At 40.0% G+C, this 22,681-nt stretch overlaps 1 protein-coding gene across 2 annotated transcripts in view; it reads left to right on the plus strand.

Annotated features, from left to right (window-relative positions):
- ITPR2 (inositol 1,4,5-trisphosphate receptor type 2) overlaps window positions 1–22,681 on the plus strand; it is a 450,075-nt gene that overhangs the window by 297,702 nt on the left and 129,692 nt on the right. For both annotated transcript variants that reach the window (XM_037514200.2, XM_054696343.1), the window contains exons 40-45: window positions 4,977–5,160; window positions 5,835–6,091; window positions 8,354–8,554; window positions 10,730–10,840; window positions 14,855–14,950; window positions 16,333–16,455. In XM_037514200.2, coding sequence (XP_037370097.1) covers window positions 4,977–5,160; window positions 5,835–6,091; window positions 8,354–8,554; window positions 10,730–10,840; window positions 14,855–14,950; window positions 16,333–16,455 — 972 coding nt within the window. The remainder of the gene's footprint in view (window positions 1–4,976; window positions 5,161–5,834; window positions 6,092–8,353; window positions 8,555–10,729; window positions 10,841–14,854; window positions 14,951–16,332; window positions 16,456–22,681) is intronic.

Raw genomic sequence — 22,681 nt, forward strand, 5'->3', positions numbered from 1 at the left:
AGTCTTGAAAATTCTTGTGGTCTGAAACTGTAGCATAAACTCCTCTGAGGAAAGTAGAAGAGGGTGGTGGAGGGAATTAAGTGGGTTTTCTTGGAATTTGTCTTGTCATCTACAACCAGATATTTAATTGGGACTTTCTAAAGAAATTGTCTCAGCAACTCTAAATTCAGCACAAATTATCTGTAGGTAGAAGCAATCTTTGGGATTACAGCACTTACAGATTCCTGTGTCTGGGCCGCTGAGGGACTTCAGAGTGGATCATCTTTCATCCCACCCCCTGGACATACTTATGCTTCTTTCTGTCCTCATATCAGAAGCTCATGTTCCAATTTTAAATTGCTGAGAAGTTGTTCCCTAGATCCTTCCCCATCCCAAATACCCTTCAGTCCTTTTTCACATGATATGCCTGTGGCAGTTCTCACTGGTGACTTTTTCTTTCTTCTTGAAGCAGGTTAACATAGATCTTGGGACACCACCCTCTCTTGCTTCTCTTCCTTCTACCTACTTCTTAGCAGCCCTTCTTAGCCTCTGGGGAGGCACCTCTTCCTCTGCCTCACTCTTGACTCCTGACACCTCCCAAGTCTCTTTAAGGTCTCCTTTCATTATTCTCCCCCCACGCCCCCAGCCCGATCTCATTCATTTTTACCTCTAACGTTTATTCGGTAACAATTTTCCCCTCTCTTGTTGAAGTCTACACTCTATATCCAGCTCTTTTCAGGAATCTTCAGTGAAATGTCTCACAAGTACCTTAACGTAAACACTGAACACACTGTTGTTCCCCACCCACCCACTCCTCCTTTTGGCTTTTCTCCCAGTAACAGGCAGTCGACTCATCTACTCCCCTGTCTGGCCAGCCGTGACCTCTACTCACTCACCCTCACTGTGTTCCCAAATAGCTGATGGGCCATCTCTGTGATTCTGCACTGTTGTTTTGTTTTGTATTTTTAAGATTTATTTATTTATGCATGCAAGTGCTGGGGTACAGGCCAGAGATGAGGGGGTGTGAGAGGATTCACCAGAGACAGAGTGGGAAACAGAACAGGCAGATTGACTGAAATACACGGCTGAGGGGAGCAGCAGGTGAGTCAGAAGAGGTCTGCTGCACCATGTGGGTTTCTCCCTGGCCGTCCAGGGATTGAACTCGTGCTGCAAAGGTTGTGGACAGCTTCATAGTGCGGTGCTTAACCCCTTGCACCGTTAGGGAGGCCCTGATTCTGCACTGTTAACATCTCTCCCGTCCACACTCTGTTTTAGTCTCTGCTTTTCCAGCTCTATTATAGATCCTTCTCATCATTTCCTGAGCCACAAGAGTAATCTTCCAAAAGGATTCCTTCATTCCAGTTTTGCCCTTTTACACATCTTTTCTTATGTTGCCTCTGATATCTTTCCAAAAGATGTTACTCACTTACTTACAGTGGGTCACTTGCTTTGAAAGGTGGACTCTCTTTCATAGTCCATAAGATCTTTGAGGTGTTTCCACGTTCCCCCTTATGCCACATCTCTGTCCTCCCCCTCTGTCTTGTGCACCAGCTGAGCTAAGCTATTTGTAGTTACTCCGTTCTGTGGTGTAACGTGTCTGGTTGCACTCTCCTATTGAGGACTCAACGCATTGAGGTCTCTTGGAAGTCTTTTCTGGCCCCGTGTCCCCAGGGTAGAGTTGGCCCTGGTGCCTCAGTGCCCCTGCCTGGCCCTGCAGGTATCTCCGTTAACATTCTTGCCCACCTTTTTGTGTCTCTTTTTGTATTCACAGGCTGCCTAATACACTATGAACTCTCAAAGATCAAGCGCACAGCTTATTCATCTTTGTATCCCGTGCATCTGACACCCGGGCTGGCCCAATGTGGGGGTTCAGTCAGTGTTCAGGATGATGTGTCTATGAATAAACAGCCCCAATCAAATGTTACCTCTGTCACAAAGTCTTCCCTATCTGATTGGCGCCTTCACCAACCACTGCTGTATCTGAGCTCCTGGGGTGCTTATTTCTTTGATACTCACTTAGCACTTTGCCTGTGCTACCTTTTTTTGTTTGTTTTGCTTCTCCAAATAACTGTACATGCCCTTAAAATAGGGGATCATGCCATATCCTTGATACCCACAGTGCGTTGTAGCCATGCTGGAATGATTTGTTGTTGAAGCAGTATGACATTATTTTTTATATATGTAACCTTTAAATGGGTGTGGGGATCTTTACACCACTCTGCTTCCCTTCTTCAGTTTTCTTATGAGTCTAACCTGGACATCAGCTATGGGCTCCTGGTTCTAAGAGTTCTAGTTGAGGTCAGTTTGCAGTCCACTCCTTGCCTTGTAGCAGTCTAAACCCCATCCTCCCCCAGGACTTCTCTTCACCCCCAGTTTTAGCCCCACACTGTTTATAGCCACTGACACCTTGCTTTCTCAGCTATGGGATCTCTTGACACCCCTACTTCTTTAATACAGAGACAGGAATCTGCTCTCCTTCTTTAATTCCCACCCTCCTAGCAGCATAAGTCAACTTATATATGATGATGCAGCATCATGCACATTGGAAATTTACATAATGTGATAATGTAGTGTTACTTCAATAAGAAGTTATTTAAAAACTTGGTTGAGGGGGATGGTAGAAGAGGTAAATTTCTATTAGTTTCAAACTGAACACTAATAATGATGTAATGACAATAATACCTACTAGATAGGACACTGTTTTTAATGTTTTATATGCATTAATTTGGTTACTCCTCACAACAACCTAGAAGGTAAATTACATATTACCTCATCTTGCCAAAGAGTCTGACATAGACTGTTTAAGCTCCTTACCCAGGTTTATACAGCAAGTTAGAGGTAGAGCCAGGATTCGAACCCATGAAGTCTAGCTCCAGAGTTGGTGCTCTTTCGCCCTATCTCTGGCTGGCTGGCTGGCTCACCCAGCATCCTGCTCTCATTTTACTTCACATCTACTTCCTTTCCCTTCATTTTCTAGCCTTGCCCTTCCTGGGGGAGAATCTTCTTCTCCCACATGTGTTTGTTTATCCCTCACCTGTGGCACCTGCAGAAACCTTGGGCTCCCCCCTTAGACTCTGTACAGCTTGTGGAGGAAAGCTCTTGTTGTAAGAGAAATCCTCACTGCGTGTTGCGATTATGTATGGAGACATATTAAAATGCTTTTAACCTTTATTAAAGTCTGATTGTACTGCTTTATAGAGTCCTGGTTTTAAAAGGTGTAATCTCTGCAAGTAATGTGTTATTTGAGATGATGAGGTTGTAAGTTTAGTGAGTTAGTATCAGAGAATATATAGAATTAAATCCTAGCTCTTCCATTTACTAGTTATGTAATATTGGGCAAGTCACTTGGCTTCATGAAATCTCATTTTATTAATAAAATGGAAATGCAAACACTATTCATCATCCATCTGCATTGGGAGTATCAGTGACATCCGATCATTTATATCAAGGAGTTGCAAAAATTATAAAACTTTGTTTCAATAGAGTCACAAAGTTCCTATAACTTCCTCATTGATAACCTCCTAACCTCATTATATTGAGAATATTAAGGTTTCAACATCAGCTTAATTTGTGGCACTAGAGAGGTCTGTGAATGCTGCATTTATCCTTTGAATTAGCAGAACCAGCTTCACTGCTTCCCTGCAGTTGCCATGGTTACTGTGGCTTGTTGGCCTCCTTCCTGGAGGGGCCGCTAGCCCTCCACTTCTTAGGAGCTTCCTCTTGTCGACATGAAGTCAGCTTCTGTGGGCTCAGAAAGCACTGTGAGTATATGGAGCCCATTTTAGGTGCTACAGGACAGGCATGTGTTTCAAGACCTGGTGGAGTTAGCATCTCAGCAGCAAGTTCCAGAACCTTTGGATCGTGCTTCTGGGCATTCCTTCAGGGAAGAACATCTGTGGGAGCCAAACTCCCCAAAGTGGTGTTTGAATTGGTTGGATTATGAATTGGCTAATTCTTACTTGACATTGAAATCATTTTTTCCCCAACACTGTCTTCTATCAAGGTTATGTAACTCTTTTAATCACAGCAGTTACTGGGGTTATTACCTTTACTAATTTCTTTACCTTATTTCTCGTTTGGGTTGTTTCTATCCCATGGTTTCAGTATTCATAATTTATAACTTCCCCATAATAATTTATAACTACAAATTCTGTCTTGTCTGGAATGTATCACCTCCTATCTCCTGCCTCTTCTGGATACTTCCATAGGGCGTGAAGCAGAGGGTGATCAGGACAGATAGTCCCAAAGTTCAGTATTTCCCCCTCCACTGGGCATATTTTATCATACTTCTGGTGATGAAAGCTTTATGCGTTATCTTGCACCATGAAACTGAATTCATGTTGTGGTGGGCTTGTCTGGATGCCATGCATAGCTACGTAGCAAAGAAAGCACCCACAGAACTTAGTGCCTCTTCATCAGTGGGTTCCTGAGTGAGGTTGCCATGACAACACATTCTGCATTAAATATGCTGTGATTTAGAGAAAGAGGAAAACAGATTTTTGTAGCTCTCCACAAACTCACACTGACAGAGGGTGGTCTGTGGATTAGTGGCTGCCTTCTACTCAGGGTTCCAGATGCCCGAGGGCGGGGACCTTGGTTGCTTGGTTGCTTTTCCTTTTTGTTTGCTTCCTAGTGCTGCTGACACACAGTAGGCACTCAGCAAATATGTGTTCAATGGATGCATGACTTTATAATAATGCAGACATCAAATAACTCTGTGCTTGCATCTCTTAGAGTGTCCTTGTGAGATTTTAAAATAATCAGGTAAGGTGAGTTAAATAACATATGAAAATATTAAATTATGGTAGAAGGTACTCAGACTATTATTAGCACACATTAAATAGTCCAGGAGACTGGCAAAAACTGTCAATTTATGAAATAATAATGGGCAGCACATTAAATGTGTGCTTTTATCCAGAGGCTTGTGTTTATTCAAGCATAAAAATACTGTTTTTCTCCTCTTGGGTATTGAGATTTTAAAATATGTTTTCTTGCAGTATTCTTTCTACCAGCAGTTGCATGAGCAAAAAAAGTCAGAAAAATTCTTTAAAGTTCTTTATGACCGAATGAAGGCTGCTCAGAAAGAGATAAGATCAACAGTGACAGTGAATACTATAGACTTAGGGAACAAAAAGAGAGATGATGACAACGAGTTGATGACATCCAGCCCACGATTGAGGGGTAAGGAATTACTTGAGTGTCTGGGGGGAATTGCTTCCCAATGAGAACTCCCAAATCTTTGTCATCTCTCATACCTTTTCTTAGGACCTCAACTGTGACCCTGAGTATGGAGCTCCATCCTTATATTACTGTTGTTATGGTTGACCTTGAAATAGCTCTCTAGGACCAAATTCAAGGCATTACCAGAACAAAGCAACTAGTGATCTGAAAATATTCCATTTCATTGTGGAATGCATGGAAAAGGACAACTGTTCCAAACCTTTTTAAGTGCTCATGAAATTTAAACTTTGAAAACAGAAATTATAGCACCAAATGTAACAAAAGTTTCTTGGTGTTCAGACTAACAGTCTTCAGTGCAGAAAATACAAATCAAAAACTTGACATTTCAGAGTTTGCCGTATTTTCCCCACCTTCTTGTATTTATGAACTCTCATGGTTTATCAGCAAAACATAAGCCCTTCTAAAATTGGCTAAGCATTAGGTTCCATTTTTCACATCCTAGTACAAATTTAAATTTTTAGTTGCCACCTCAAATTCTTTTTGGGAAATTGTTGCACCTCTCATCAGACAATTGTTAATTCAATTGTTAGAGAATTCAGGCACCTGATTGTCTTTTTCTTTAATTAGCTGAAAGAAATGAATCCAGAAATATAAGAGTATTGCTTTATTTTCAGTAAGAGAGTCAACTTTACATTTAAAAGAGGGAATGAAAGGCCAATTAACAGAAGCTTCTTCAGCAACATCCAAAGCATACTGCGTGTACAGAAGAGAAATGGATCCAGAAGTGGACATCATGTACGCGGGGGCAGAAGCGGGGAATGCTGAAGACAGGTCTGCTGAGGAGGTGACCATGAGCCCAGCCATCACCATCATGCAGCCCATACTGAGGTTCCTGCAGTTACTGTGCGAGAATCACAACCGGGAGCTGCAGGTATTTGTTTCATTTTGCGTGACAGCTGAGACTACAGCCTATCATTAGAAGTCATTAAATACCAGCAAGTAGTTTTAGGGCGAGTTTTGGAGAGATAATCAATTGATAAAACCAATAGTGCTCTTTTGAAATGGGAAGAAACTTTCATATGTAATGAAGAAAAATGACTGGAAAATTCCTTTATGCATGAAATTGACTCATACACTATCATTCTTTGTGTCTTCCACTCACATTTAGCCTCACTGGGCATCAGTCCTCATGTTCTGCTCCATCTGTACCTCTCATGACTTCAGGGACAATCATCACTTTCAATCCACTTCTTTCTTGATAGTGTATGCCTTCATTAGTAACAGTTAGTGAAGGAGAGAATGTCATACAATAGTGCAAGTTGGTACCTTTGTAAATGACATAGTTTGGGTCTTACATCATCTTTGATACATTTTCTTTGTCAATAGATGGATTTAAGTAGGGGTTCCCATGGAATTTTTGCCTCTTTATTTTGCATCATTTGAACACATTGCTTACGTCACCATGGCAAAGTCCCATGACAGGTGAGAATGTTGGTTGGCCTGATTGAAGGTGAGCAACTGCAACCTGCAGATCATCTACACCTTCAATTATGCCAAGTCATTTTTACTGCTAGGTGGCAAGGTTGGCCAAAGATTTTATTACTGAATTATAGTGGAACTGGCTGAAATCTGCAATAGTCCTGGGATCTGCCCTGTAGGCATCTGATCTGCATTTTCTCTGTAACCAACAATTATTCAGTGTTTCCAGGAGCACATGTACAATATTAGAAAGAGCAGCATTTGAAGCTGTGTTCTCTAGAAGGTGTCTAGTGTGCAGGCATTTTGAGAGGTTAAATACATCTAAATTGTATTAGGAGAACTACATATCATCAAAGGGCTGAGATGCTCAGGGGTTAACCATAGATCTGTGGACCACCCTATGTAACATGGTGATGGCTGCTGCAGAACTCTGGGCAGGCAACGACCAGTAGCATCACTTTCAGAGGGAGGATATTAGATATGTGCCTGTGTTCTTGTCCTGAGCCAGCTAGTCTGTCCATGCAGGAAATAAATATATTATGTAGAAAGATATGAGTCATTGTAAAATGACTAAACATTTTACTGATGGGAGTGTGGGATCAAACATTGTGGAATGTACTACTTATAAAATAGTTTTGCTTTGATAACAATGAATAGCAGATTTATTCTCAGTCACTAAACATGGAAGCAACCCACGTGCATGGATGGATGGATGGATAAGTAAAGTATGGTATATACCAGCAGTGAAATATTATTCAGTCTTAAAGAGGAAGGAAATTCTGACTTGTGCTACAAGATGGATGCATCTTGGGACATTATGCTAAGAGAAATGAGCCAATCACAAACACATATATTTTGTGATTCCACTTACATGAGATACTTTGAGTAGACAGAATCACTGAGATAGGGCAGATCCCTGTTCTACTTACTGTCCAAAAGCAGTAGCTGTCACCAGGTTGGACTTACTTCCAGAGATTTTCATGTACTTGTAATTACCATACTGATCTGTGCCTATAGACTTTTTAAAAAAGATAGTGCACAGTATTCTGCAACTTGCTTTTTACACTTGGTGGTGAATCTTATTACTAACTTACATATTACTGGGTTGATTTTGTACCATCCCCTATGGAAGGACCTCATTTTTCTAGCCTTGTAGTAGCCAGCGTTTGGATGTACTGCTGCTGTTTATTAAGCCAGCCACACTGTGAGGGCCCAATGTGAACTGCTAGACATAAAGCTTGAAGAACTTTTTTGAACGGGAGTTGAATGTAGCTGAAATGTTATAGGTACTTGGAGGTTATCCTCTAAGCAGTTGTATCATTCTCTGTTTGAAGCTGTACTTTTGAGAAGGGAGTCACTTACTTGAAAATCTGGTGACTTATTTGCCCAGCAAACCTCCCAGTTTACTTTCCTTTCCTAGTACCTATTATATGTGCCCTCTCTATATAGTTTTTAGAGTGACATAAAGAAACATTTGTTATGAACTTTACTGATAAATATAGATATCTGAGGTGAGGGCAGGGGAGCCATGTCTTTCTTTCCTTAAGCCTAGAGAAATTTAATAAATGTGAACACTTTCTTATAAAGAGCAGTTCTATTTCACCTTGCCACAGGCATCTTTTTGAGTTAGAAAAACAAACAGAGAGAGAAATGAAAACAATTAGCACAGTGATTTTGTTTTAAGCCCAAAGGTATATTTTTCTCTTGCCTTCAGAACTTCTTGAGGAATCAGAACAACAAAACAAATTACAACCTCGTCTGTGAGACCCTTCAGTTTTTGGATTGCATTTGTGGGAGTACAACGGGGGGCCTGGGCCTATTGGGTCTCTACATCAACGAGAAGAACGTTGTGCTGGTCAACCAGACCCTGGAGAGCCTGACTGAGTATTGCCAGGGCCCGTGCCATGAAAATCAGGTAAGCAGGCAGGCGGTTCTCCACACACACATACTCATAACTAATTAGCCAGGGGGTCAGACTGGCAAAAGAGCCAAGCTTGGTGTACATTTTCATGGTCATCTTCCTTTGCAGGTATTTTTACATTCCCAACAAAACTTACAAAGACTGAATTATAGACCAGCAAATACTATGCCATGCTTTCATTTAATTCCATGGCAAAAGAAAATTCCCATGAAAATGTCCCAGATAAACATCAAACTTATCACAAAGAGTAAAGTATGTTTCTTCATCGTTGCCCAATTTTTATCTTCAGTGAATCTTTCCATGATTAGTAGAACAAACTTCCACAGCCTTCCTTGGCTCCTCTGAAGAGGGTTGTGTATGTCGTCTCCTTACTATATTCACAAGCTTATGAAATAGGTATTATTGTCACTATTTTGCTGGTAAATCGGTTCTGACTGTGAGACTAATGTTCCCATCTCGCAGGGCAAGAGAATCAGTAAGATGCAGTGTCTGTCTTAAACTCCTTGAAACTTCTGGTTCTGAATCCCAATCAAATGGTTCCTGGCAGAATGTTTGTCTTGACTCCATCTTCTTGGACATCAGGGATAGCAGAGAGGAGTAGAAGACAGAGCCCTTGAGCTAGTAAAGGGAGAAGTTTGCTTCACATCCATGGGCAGTTGCCTTTGCCACCTCATATGCATGGATCCAACCCAGGAGAAAGAAGTTTCATAGATTTCTAAATATAAATTTGAAAGAGGCATGGAGACCAAATATCAATGCTTGACATAGAAAAGAAAGGGGACAAGGAGGCTTGCTTTTTTGTTGCGCGTCCTGTGACTTATATACACACATGTAGTGTATATGTCATTCATTGACGCATGAACATATAAGCACACACATTAACATGCATAGGAACATGAACACACAAGTAATGGTAGAAGTAACTTGTTTGGGGAGTACTTTTCCTCCCTCTCAAGTGAGTGTGTGACAGGGTACAAGGGTGTGTGGATTTCACCCTTTCTGCCTGTATTAATGTCCTAGGGCAGTAACACAAGAAAACCTAACTGCCGATGAAATTGAGTGTAGAAAGTAACTTATAATCAGGTAAGCTCTAAAACTGAAAGCAAGTAATAAAATACCATAAATCCCACCTACTCTAAAAATTAATCAACTCTAAGCCCTGTGCTGTGAAAATTCTGGAAGAGAAAGGTTTGTTTCAAATCCAGAGCTGGCCTACACAGTGATTCCTTCTTTGTGTGGTTAACACTTTGATGATCAAGAGAACCACTGGGATGGAAATTACCATTTCTTTGTGTGAAGGAAGTAAAAATTCCCTTGTATGAAGGGTGAATTGAAGTCCAATCTGAAAAATAATGCCCATTTCAGAGTTACTTTGATTTTACATCTTCTCATTTAACTCACCTGGATGTTGATGTTTCAACCCCCTTGACAGTCCTGGCTCCATGGTGACATGGCCACCCTCAAATTCCAGCACAATTTCCTGGGTTTCAAGTTCTATAAGATGATTTAAGTACAGCAGCCAAACCTGTGGAGCCTCAAAGTACTGATTTTTGTCTTCAGGGTGTTTTATAAACTTCCTCTTAATTAAGATCCCTTTTAAACTCACCCAAGTGTAGCAGGCCAGCTGAACATTTCCCTTGATTGAGTGCATATCCCCCAACATCTGCTATCCAGTAGCATTGTCACCCAGATAATATTAGCTAACTAGTGGCCCTGCCAGAGTGTTCACTGTATGAGCACTGATAAAGTTTACATACAGACCTCCCAAGTTAGAATATTCTCTTAGCCAAACTCGATCATATCTGAAAACTCTGAATATAAGCAGTTTCTCTGTAGGAGGGTATATTAAAATGTGTTGACTGAAAGAATATTTCACTTAACTGGTATGCTTTGAAATTCTATGAAAAGGGTTCATTTTAAAGTCTCCTGTTTTGCACCATACCTCTCAGTGTCCTGCATACAAAGCCACTTAATCGATACTAATGGATTAATCGTCAGATTCTGCAAAAGAATTAGTCAGAATTAAACCTTTGGCTTACCTATGACTTTACCTCAGAGTGGCAATTTTATTCTAAAGGTCAGAAAGTGAAGGTGATTCTGTTTTCTATCATGGCTTCTAATGGTCTTATGTTATAAATAGATGCTACTTTATAAACATTTGTTTTTTAGACTTGTATTGCTACTCATGAATCAAATGGGATTGACATCATCATTGCTTTAATTCTAAATGACATCAACCCTCTTGGTAAATACCGGATGGACCTGGTGCTTCAACTAAAGGTAGAGTAAACCCACTATTTGGGGTGGGGGTAAAATTCTCTGCTTGAAACTCTCCCTCACAGCTGACCCTCAGTCTTCAGGTAGCTCTTGCAAAAACCAGGATATTATCATACTGTCATTTAATGAATTGGCAGAAAAGTAGAATGAGAGTACAGTGTAAAATTTAGCAGAATTCCTGCTAAAATGCCCAATAAGAATGTTGAGTCAGAGGGCACTTTATTGGAAGTTTTTTTCAAGTAGGCATTTAGTTTCACTACTACTCTTTGTTTTTGTTTGTCATTATAGAGAAAGCAAACGGTGCAGACCCTTCACTATACTGCACGCCTTTAGTTCTTGTTAACTAGGAAATTCTGTCTGGCCAGTCCTAATTAATTCATCTCTGTAAAAGGGGTCTGCCTTGTAGGTGGTTGACTCTTTTCTTTCCTAGGGTTGATTTCTTTTACATTAGGCTCTTAATTCCCACCGCATCTCACAAAGATTGATTGATGATCAAGAGAACCACTGGAAATGTTATAGAGGGATGGAAATTACCATTTTTTTTAAGTCAGACAGAGAAAGACAACTATGTATGATTTTACTTACATGGTTGGAAATTATCAATCTCACAAGCCACTTCTGTAGTCCCGTTGACACAAGTCAGGTACCACTTGCCAGTCCTTCCATTTATATCAGCTCTGGACACAACAGCATTAAAGAAAAATTTCTTCAGCTTTTTGTTCATGGAAATAGAAAAATGAGTATACTCTAGAAACTATAACTCCCTGAGACAAAATGACGATACTCAATTGAGATGAATTATTGGAGACTATATTGTTGTGTTTAGTCTTGCAAGAGTAAAAGAAAAATCCATTTGTTAAATGCAGTTTTTCTACGAAGGCACCTATCTGGTATCACAGAAAATAAAATTAACTTTGCATGGTTATATTTGTGGCCAAGAATAGGAATGATGTTTTCATACTTCTGTTTGTAAATACAGATTGAAGATTGTGATAATGGGTCTTAATAAGTAAGCAAATGTTTCTTTGAATAGAGGAAATGAGGGGTTTTTTTGCCCCCCCCCATTTTCATTTGCAAAATGGACAAGCTATGGGTCTTTCACCTCTATGAAAGGGAAGTGGCCCTGAGGTAGAGTGAGCTCATGGCCTTGTCCTCACTAGCGTCACGCTCGCCTTGGTGAAACCAGCCTCAACCTGTGTGGCAGTCAGCTTAATAAGTGCTAGAACCATTTTATTTCCTCTAAATTCGCTATTAGTCACAATTCATAAAGAAACAACATAGCAAAGCCTTGGTCTTTGACTTTTGAAATCCTTAAAAAAAAAACAAAACATTTAGAGATCTAGTTGATAAACAACATATTTGCTTCAAGTGTACAACATCATGATTTGATCCTTGTGTAAATCGCTAAATGAGCTCTACAATAAGTCTAGTTAACATCTACCACCACACATAGTTATACATCTTTTTTGCTTCTGAGGAAAGCTTTTAATACCTACTTTCTCAACAGGTTTCAAGTATACACTACAGTATTTTGACCCTCTTCAAAATTTTGCCTACCACTCACCCCCCACCTCCAGCAACCACCAGTATTCTTTGTATCAATGAGTTCTTTTCTCTTTTGTTTTAGATCCTACATATAAGTGAAATCATACATAGTTGTCTCTCTGTCTGACTTATTTCATTTAGTATAATGCTCTCAAGGTCCATCTGTGTTGCCTTAAAACCTTCATTAGTCTAAAGACACTATCTTTAAATCTCATTTTGAATTAATGTAAGTTAAAGAGCAGGGAAATACTAAATGATCCATCAATTTAAAATAAAAGCAGACAGATTATTTACAAATCCAGACTTATGTCAAAACACTGACTGATAGGGTCTGACTTAATAGCACAGATACTCCCTAGCTATTCAAATGAAATGCTTTTTTGAAAGAGAATCATTTAAAATTTCATTTATGTTACTAAGCACAATTTATGTATAACTTTTCAAAATGTGACAGTTGGCTAAATCAAGGTATGTATAAAATACAAAATGAATGGATTTGACTTGAAATATTTAAAGAATAGTTTTCTAAAAAAAAATCTATGTGGTTTGCATCTGCTAGCCCCTGTGAAACTTTTTTAAGACAGCGTGATAAAGACTGGCACATTTTAGGTGTTCCCATGAATAGAACAGGCTGCTTTTAATTATAAATTCTTCATGACATTATAGAGATGCATTTAAAGCTGTTAAAGTTTTATTTTGTTCTCCACTAAGTTCATTTACTCATTATTAATAATTTTGAATATACTTCATGCACTTATTTACTGTGCAATTTTATGAAATTTTTCATCCATATGTTTCGTCCTTTACATTTAAGTTTACATTTCATCACTCATCTGCGACTAAGGAAGTGCTGAATTTGTTCACAGGACTTTCTTTGTTTAATAACTCTAGCTTCCTTTGAGACAAAACTCCATGAATACTGGCACAAACATTTGATCTCTTAGTTTACATCAGCTCCTGTGCTTTCAAATGCAGACTGAAGTCATATACTAGACTTCCATTCTTCCAGCATAGTACGAAAAAGAAGATTGGTTAGAAAAATACCATATTGCTAGTAGCATTCTGGAATCAGATATGTTTTAAGTTATTATGACCTAGGCCAGCTGAGTGAGGTTCACCAGAGAGTATAGTGTTTTCAGGGTTTTAACTTTGAATTCTGTGGGGTCCATTGGGATCTCTATGAAGGCTCATGCTCCTCACTGATCCCTAAACCTTATTTTTTAGGTATGTTCTTTGTACAGGATGCTAGTTTATAAAAATGGCTTTTAGGATTGGTACAAATCTGAAAAAATCAAAAATGGAACAGAACAAAATAATACCACTTTCCCTACAAAATGCTCAATCTTTTCACGGTGGGTTTGTGGCAATTGTATCACCACTGTCATGATCATTACTAATATTAGTCACTTAAAGGTGGTCTTAAGTCTATACTTCTGAAAAAAAAATTGTTGGATAGAATTTCTATTGAAGCTACTCAGTAAGATTACTTTTCATGGCTTTAACAGAATTTGTTGCGTGTCTGCATTCATAAAATGACTGATTCAATTTCAGTTTCCTCCTATATGATATTGATTAGGCGTGTCTTAACTAAGAAGAAACTAAGAAGGGTCTTAAAACCATTGACTACTTAGTTTTGGTTCTTATCAGAAATAAGGCTTGAGGTCTAGATTTTCACCTGAATGCGTATTGTGAAGCTCTGTAGTCTCTCCCAGGAGCTCTGAGGAGCAGCCAGCTGGCACAAATTGGGAGCAGCACTGTTGCCAACACAGGGGAAAGAAATATCTCCCCCACGTTGAGCCTGTTGTGCTGTGGGCCTTGCTGTAGCCTGGGTCCCCATTCTGGATTACAACTGGACTGTATCAAAAATGTTTGTGATAAAAGGTAAAAGTGTTGAAATCATACATTTGAAAACATCAAAGATAACATAAATTATTTTCATTCTCTTAAAAGTGGGCAACATGTCACCAGTAAACTTGAATTTATGCATTACTCATGAGATTAGAATTTCATAAGGTAATTTTTGTTCAGATCCACTTAAAATTTTGATTTGCTAATATGAGCTAATATTTTACATTAAAAACAATTGTGCTAAAATGAAAAAAAAAATAGACTATTTCTGTAAAGCATACCATTGATTCTGGTTCACTTTACTGTCTGTTACAAAGGTTATTGCAAACATGCCAATGAGGGAACAGTTAAAGAAAATACAATTTTATTCTTAAGCATTATATATAAAGTCAATTTGGTGTTCAAAACACTTTTTTTAACCAATTTAAAACATTCCCCATAATACTGCTTGTGATTTATTATTTTTACTTTGTGTTGACAAGAAAGTAAATTATTTGGTTTTTAAATGTCAACAAGCCAAATGAAATCAGCAGTTTAAGAAAAATGGTTCTGACTGTTAATTAAAATAAATGCAGGTGAATGCATGAAAATTTACCTGTGCATTGACTCAATCCTTATCTCCAGAACAACGCTTCCAAGCTCTTGCTGGCCATCATGGAAAGCAGACACGACAGTGAGAATGCAGAGAGAATTCTTTTTAACATGAGACCCCGGGAACTGGTAAGAAAACATTTAAAAGTCATATTAATAGTGTACAACGTAAAAGGTACAAGTCTTAATATCTATGACAGGAAGAACGTCTAGTATTGTTTTCTGCTCTGCCCAAGCATATGACATAATATGACCTACCTAGCACTCCCAGCATCCTAGAAATTGGCAAAGGCTTGTGTGATTTTTGGTCCTTAATGGTTTTATCCACCCTCAATACCTGTACTTAACCAGGTTGTCACAAATACTCTGAAACTATCTGTAAGTTATTTTAGCCAGAAAAGTTTAATTCAGTCTGTATGTTGGGATCTATGAAAATCTTTGTACCCTCAAAAACTTTTTTCACACCATTTCATGAAAAATGAAAATAAAATTGCTGTCTTTTGTCCTTATTCTTGCTTGGTGTAGAGGAAATTGTGTGGAGACTTGACGAGGATTCCATGAAGATCATCAGTGTGTCTTCCTATTGTAGAAGTTATATTTTCCTCCTCACGTGTGCCTTAGAAATTTTGAAGTTATATCAGTGTGTTATAAAAGCACTGGGTTTCAAAAGCATGGAGAACATATGCAAACCATCTAGCTCAGCACCCCAGGGACTAAGCCCACTTGTCAGCGCCATTGTTGGAGCTGTGAGGGAAGCTGATGGAGGACAGCACCACATTTCTTACCTTCTCTTTAATAGTAAAGATTGGCACCAAGGAGGGCAGAGAGGAGAGAGATAGGAAACAGTTTGATTGAGTGTCTGATGAGATTCTAGTATCTGCAGGGGCCTTCCTTATCCTCAGTGTTAAATGGAACAATGAGTTACAGCTTCACTCATCTACAGGAGTGGACAGGAACCTTCATTCCTCTGCCTACAACACCTTCATCCCAACCATCCCCTTTCTCCCTGTGACTCACCCCCAACCCTCTTGCCGAGCTTCCTGGGTGCCTTATACTTGGGCCTGTGGTAGGAGTGTTGCTTTCTTTTCTGGATGAGGTGCTGAGTGGCTCACTGAACAGCTAAGTTCCTTGAGGGCAGTGCATCTGCTGGGTACACGATTGGGTTCTTAGTGCCCAGCACAATGTCCAGCACCATCTTTTCCAGTTACCTGGTGGGCACTTAGTAGATAATGGGTGCTCTTATGGGTTCCAGAGTCTCCGAATTCATGGGAATGTTGGCACTGTCAACACTCAAAGACCAAAGCAAAATTTCACAAGAAAAAGAGGGAATATTGCTGGAAAAATGGGTTCCAGTTTATTTTCAATAAAGATGGTCTTTGAGGCCGTTTTCACTTAAAAGTTCTTTTATGTTTTTTAAGTGTTAGGAGGATTTAAAAATCTTATAAATAATGTAAAAAGCTTATTGGATATGGCTTTTGAAGCTTCTTGTTCGTGTTTTTCTTTCTTGATAGGTGGATGTGATGAAGAACGCCTATAACCAAGGACTGGAATGCGATCACGGGGATGATGAGGGCGGAGATGATGGTGTTTCCCCTAAAGATGTCGGACACAATATCTATATTCTTGCCCATCAGGTATCACATTTGATATCTTTATTTTGCTAATCTTGTCATAGTTTCTTATCCTATTTTCAAGTTCTGGTTCCTTTATTTATTCAGTATCCTCCCCTACCCCCCCAACACTACCACTAGCTCTGGGCTAAAAAGAAAGACAAGCTCCTACAATGTTTATGCCACCAAGCTGTGCAAGGGGTGATCCTTAAGATCATGGAACTTACACCAAAAACTGCTGGGCCAGGAGAAGGGGGACTGTTCCTGTTGGACTAGGTAAGCTGTGGCAGCAGTGGAAGGCAGAGGGTGTGTGGGCTCAGGCGTGTTCTTTTCTGGTCTGCACAGACTCTGGAGTGTCTCTGGCTGCCATGACTTGGAGGGTGGCACACTTTCTGCAGAAGCCATCATGCAACAGCCTCACATTGACTTCCACTTGACTGCTAATGGATGTGAGGCTGAATTTTGAATCATTTGGAGGAACTGTTTCCATTTTATAGTAATTTATGAAAACAGGTGCTTAATAAGTGTTACTTGATACATGTGATTCCACTAACATGAAGGTGAACTTTCAGCGTGCATCTTCTGATGCAGATAGGCATAGAAGTCACAAACATTTTAAATATACATATGCCAATTTGAATTTGCCTGTGATTGCTCCCTCCTTTTCACAGAATGACCTTCCCAGTCTTTTTCTAGCCATGTTTTCCCATTGACCATCTCCCCCTTGTGCTGCTTCCCTGTGCCTGCCATCAGTTAATTGAATAAACATGGGTAGATGTAAGAGTCGGAGAAGACTTGTTTTTACAGGTTGCTCTCTAAACACTTCTTGACCTTTCTCTGCCCTTTGTATAATCATATTGTATGTAAACTTGGGTATCATTTTTGAGACAGATTCAGGCAAGAATTAAATTCTACAGTACTGTTTAGTAATATGATGGGGCCATTAAGAACACGTTAGGCCTCTCATCGTCTAGCAGAAAGACATGTATAGCTGAGAAAAAGGTAAGGGAAGGTGGGTTATAGCTAGAAAGACAAAAGAGTATTTTAGTTATTGAGCAACTGAAAGCTAAGGTGAAGATTGAAGGAAATAGATTTTCAGATATGGAAAAGGTGTCATTTTTAGAAAGGAAAACCAAGTAACAGGAATTGAGTCAAACTCAAGAAAAAGCGTGACTAAAGACTGCAGGTGAATGGAAAGAAAAGACCATAGGCTGAGAATCAAAGTCCAGTCGGCTGTTAGACTGAATGCAGAGCAGCGCGCCACAGCATGGACACATGGTCAGGGAGTGACTTTAGAAACTGTGACCTTATAGAAACTGAAACAATAATCAAAACTGCAGGACCAGATGACTTTTTTTAAATTTTTTTTACAACATTGTAAGGGGCAGGACTGGATACAGTGCAGGTTTTCTGATCCCATGCAGACCAGGTAAAGGAGGAGTCAGAGTCCTCAGTAGTTTTGCAGGTTTTTTATTTGGGGTTCACCAGGCATATGGCAGGCAGGGTGCTGGCTGGGGGCTGGGAGGCTGGCAGGCCTCCAGCCCCAGCAAGTCTTCACTCTATCTGGGCTTTCTGGCGTTCTCTGCTTCTGCTTCGGCTTCTCCTTCAGGTTCTGCTGCTGCTGGCTGGGGCTGCTCGCGTCCCCCCGTGACACCGCCCTTAAAAGCACAGTCTTAGCTCAGCTGAATCCCATCTGCCTATGCCCACACCCTATTCCAGGTGCCCGCCATCAGGCATGCATTCAGGACAAGGATCCATCATCTATCCTGATGGTGGAAGGGCAGAAAAGCCTGATATTTTCTTTACCCTACAAACATTATTCATTTTTTAAATAATATTTGTTTCCCTCCCCCCCAGGTGTAGTCCCCATAGAATTTCCTTCACCAGTGCACCCGTGCACCATCATCACATTCCCCTGTGCTCTTCCCTCCCTCGATCTCTCTCCCTCCTCCTCCCCTGCAGGAAGTCTCTGATTTATAATTGTCTGTTTTTGCTTTGTTGTGTTTCATAGTTATTATTTTTTATACTGATGTCTTATTCGGTTCCCCATATTCTTGCTATGAGTGAAACTATCCGATATTTTTTTATTACACTGGGCGTGGTTCCTTCTAGCTCCATCCACGTTGCTGCGAATGGCATGGGTTTGTCTCTTTTGATTGCTGAGTGATATTCCATTGTGTATGTATACCATATCTTCTTGATCCAGTCATCTGTTTTTGGGCATTTGGGTTGTTTCCAGGTCCTACCTATTATAAATAATTCTGCAATGGACATGGGGTACAGGTGTTCTTTTGAACTGTAGCCACAAGTGACTGACTATCTTACCCAGATAGTGTCCACCAGAAGTACAAGCAGAGTACTGGTCACCTGTCAACAGAGGTGGACCTCACTGGCCAGTAGTGATGGTCATTACTAGTCACCAGGAGTTCTGGACAGCACTGACCAGTAGTGATGGTCACTATTGGTCCCTCAGAGTTGGTGTCAGAGACACCAAGTGTTAACAGCTCTTTGTGAGATGTTGGACAACACCAACAACAAACAAACTATTTAAGACACCAAAAAAAAAAAAAACAAAAAAAACCTGTGACCTTATAGAAGAAAGCAGCAAGGAAGAGTAAGGTCAGAGTGAGCAGGAGTAAGTGTTAGAAGAAACATGTGGGGGCATAGTTTCTTGACTTGAAAACTAACCTGGCTGGATCTAAAGAGGCCCTCCCCCCCTCCCCTCTGCACCAGTGAGCAGTGGCATGACCAAATGGAAACCAACATCCCGGCAGCTGTGTCAGCCCTGGGACCCACAAGTGGCTGATATTTGGACCACATCTCCCTACATCCATGCAGAGTACACTGAAAAGTGCTGTCCCACATTACCAGTGTGATATGGGTCATAATCACAATGTCACGGTCAAGAAGACTTTTGTTAGGCCAGTTCAGTTTTAAGTAGACTAATAGAAGAATCGAGAAAGCAAAATATAAAAGCAGACCAAGATGGCTGATGAGTGGAGAACAGTAATAAAGACTTATTCATACATAGATCAAGAGTTAATGATATCAAATATGAGAGAAGTTAGTAATTAAGGCAGCCAGAAGGTCGGTGATTTTGGTAGGTGTTGAGTTTCTGAAAGCGCTTAGAGAGGGCAGGTCAGCCTCAAAACTGGTGGCAGTGAAGAGTCCCTGGAGGGCAATCCGGAAGCACACTAGTAAAAATGTAACAAGGGATTAAAAACCACTTACTGAAATGAAGACAGAAAGCAGCAGATGTGAAAATGGCTTGAATGGCTATAGTGAGGTTCCTTGATTTCCTTCAAAAATGCTGGAGAAGCAGTCTTTTGCAGATCCAAGCTAGAGATACCATAATAGAGAGAGGAAGGGGGAAAGTTGGGCTGAGTAAGGGAGAAAGGAGACTGTGAATTTCTCAATACTTTCAGCTTTGTCATTACACCATAAACGAGGTCCGCCTGCGTCCTGACGGGCGCTGCCAGAGGAGATAGGAATGGCCCCGTCTAGGGAGCTGCGCATGTAACTGACCGGGTAGAGCTACGAGAAGCTGACTGCTCCTTTCCCTTGGTGCTAGTGGGACTTGTCACTTGACTTGTCCCCTGGCTGTTTCCTATTGTATCCCTTGTGAAGTGACCCCTTCTAGCAGTTGTTCATGAAAAATGATCCAATCCCAAAAGAAAGCATGCTGCGCTCTGGAATTTTCACAAGTGAGGTTTCTACCTCTCTCAGGTCAGGGGCTTCTTTTCTACCTCTTGGGAGGCCAGCCTTGGTGGCTGAGCTCCTCACAGGCTTGTTGTCTGCACGGCTCCCTCCCCAGGGCACGCCAGCAAGTGGGGGTAGAAGCTGCTTAAGGCTGGCTGGGCTCAGGGGTTAGCGGAGCCCAGGTTTCGCTGTTTGCATGGTGACCGTGGAATCATGGGCTCCTGTGTGCTGATGACTGTGCAGGCTGCTCTCCTTCTCTGCACAGCTCAGTCATTCCAAAACCAAGGCTCAACTTCCTCCTGGTTTTACTATAATCAGCTTTGGCACAGACAGTTTATTTAGATGCCCTCAGACTTTCGATTTTTGTTGTTACACTTTTCATGGTAGTGAGGTAGTTCTGCTTTTTCTCCCATGACATCCTTTTTGGCTCTTCCTGTGGTTGGTGTTACAAGAAACAAATAATGCTTCTTGTAAGTGTCTTGTCTGATCTGCATAAAACTATAAATACATCAAGAAGGGAATTTCTAATACTGTGGTGTCGTGCAGCAAATTTCCTTAAAATTTCAGTGATGTGTCTTGTTTGGCTTTTTGTCCTCCGATTGCTCTCTCTTCACCTCTTGGCTGCCTCTCCCCTCTCCAGTCTTGGTCTTCTGCATTGTTCTTTCTTCCTGGTCCTTCTTTTTCAAGGGCACTCTTTGCAATCTGGAAGCCTGTTCACTGCTTTGTATATGTTTGAGATCTGTTTGGACATTCTCTCTGTGGTCCCTTGTAGCAGTTTCTGTTTTTCTGAGACCCTTTATTTTTTCTTATTTTCCCCCAATTATTAAGACATAATTGACACATACCATTGCAAAGTGTTGATTTGATAACATTTATTTATTGTGGAGTGACACCTTTTCATTGCATTAAATGGTACCTCTCTTCTGTCCCATAATTGCCATTTCCTTTTTTTGTATGTGAGAACATTCAAGACCTGCTCTCTCTACAGCATTCAGGTATTAGAATACAGCAGCATTAACAGTGCTTCCCTTGCTGTACATGCAGGTCCCAGAACTTTTCATTATATAACTGGAAGTCTATACCCTATAGCCTTTGACCAGAGTCTTCCCAGTTCCCCCAACGCCTAACCTCTGTACGACATTTTTTATAATCTGCATATAAGTGACATAGTTTGGTGGTTCTCACTTGTGTGGTATTGTGTCTGACTTATTTCACCTAATGTAATGCCCCCAAGTTTCATCCAAGTTGTCTCAGGACTTCCTTTCTCATGACCGAATTACACAAACACACACACACACACACATAGGTGGGGAGGCGGGGAGAGAAAGAGAACTTTATTCATGCATTTGTTGATGGACACTCAGTTTTTGTTCTTGTCAGTAATGCTGCATGCAGTGAACATGGAAGACACTTTATTCTGTATTAACATTCTTTTTTAAAAAAATTGTATAATTTTTTTATTGAGGTAATTTTGGTATACAGCACTGTAGGTGATTCAGTACAGGTTCACACCTTTTCCAACGTATGTGACCACACCACACCCACCATCAAGGCCCCCAATGTCCTCTACTGTAGTCCATTGTCCCCCACTTTAATATCCACTAGAATTAAGAAATGTTTGGGGCTCCATTATTTCCTTTATGTGGTGGGGACAAGTGTTTGCTATCAAGCCTGTGGAAAGCAAAAATAACTACTGATTTAGAAGGCAAGAAAGAATAATTTGCTATATGAAATTATTTTTAAAGTATAGGCTTGAAACATTTTTGTGCGCATTCTCCCAGGAAATGGTCTTTGAAAGCATAATTAGTGTTTGCATAATTGTTGATGGTGTGAATATACCATAATTTATTTAATCACTTCTTATTGTTAGACACTTAGGTTTGTAATGTTTTTTGATGTGATATATTATGCTATGATTAACATCCTCATGCATTAAACTTTGTCTGCCACAGATTATTTCTTTCGGATAAATTCCAAGGAGTTTAATTACTAGGTCGCAGGGTAGTAACTATTTTATGGTTCTTGATGCATATTATAAAATTGTTTTTCACAGTATGTGATGGCACTCATCTTTACTGAATCCTGAAATTATTACCATTTAAAAAAATCTTTGTCAAACTTAAAAGTGTTTGGAACATAGTGACCACTCAACACATGTTTGTTGAATGAATTAATGACCTGTAATTGAAAGGGGATCTCATTTAATTTCCATCTTTTCGATTACTAAAAATGATGAATTAACTCTTACTAGGTTATTTGATAATTTCTGTTTCTTTTGTGAATTACTTGAAAATGTATTTATTCAGTCTTCCCTTGGGGTTCATTTTTTATTTAGTGAACTTTGATTAAGGATAATAAACCTTAGTCATTGTAGTTAAATCTACTTCGTCCTGATTTATTTGCTTTCTAATGTTCTAATGATAGTTTTCTTCTGCCCCCTTGAGATTTAAGCATTGACCTACACTTTCTTCTTGTATATCATTCATTCAGTTTTGTATTTAATGATATAATCTTTCCATGCCATAATGTAAAAACAATAGAAAGCGTTGAT

The sequence above is a fragment of the Talpa occidentalis genome, unplaced genomic scaffold (genome assembly GCF_014898055.3).
Source record: "Talpa occidentalis isolate TD23 unplaced genomic scaffold, MPIMG_talOcc4v2.1 talOcc4.16, whole genome shotgun sequence".
Lineage (NCBI taxonomy): Eukaryota > Metazoa > Chordata > Mammalia > Eulipotyphla > Talpidae > Talpa > Talpa occidentalis.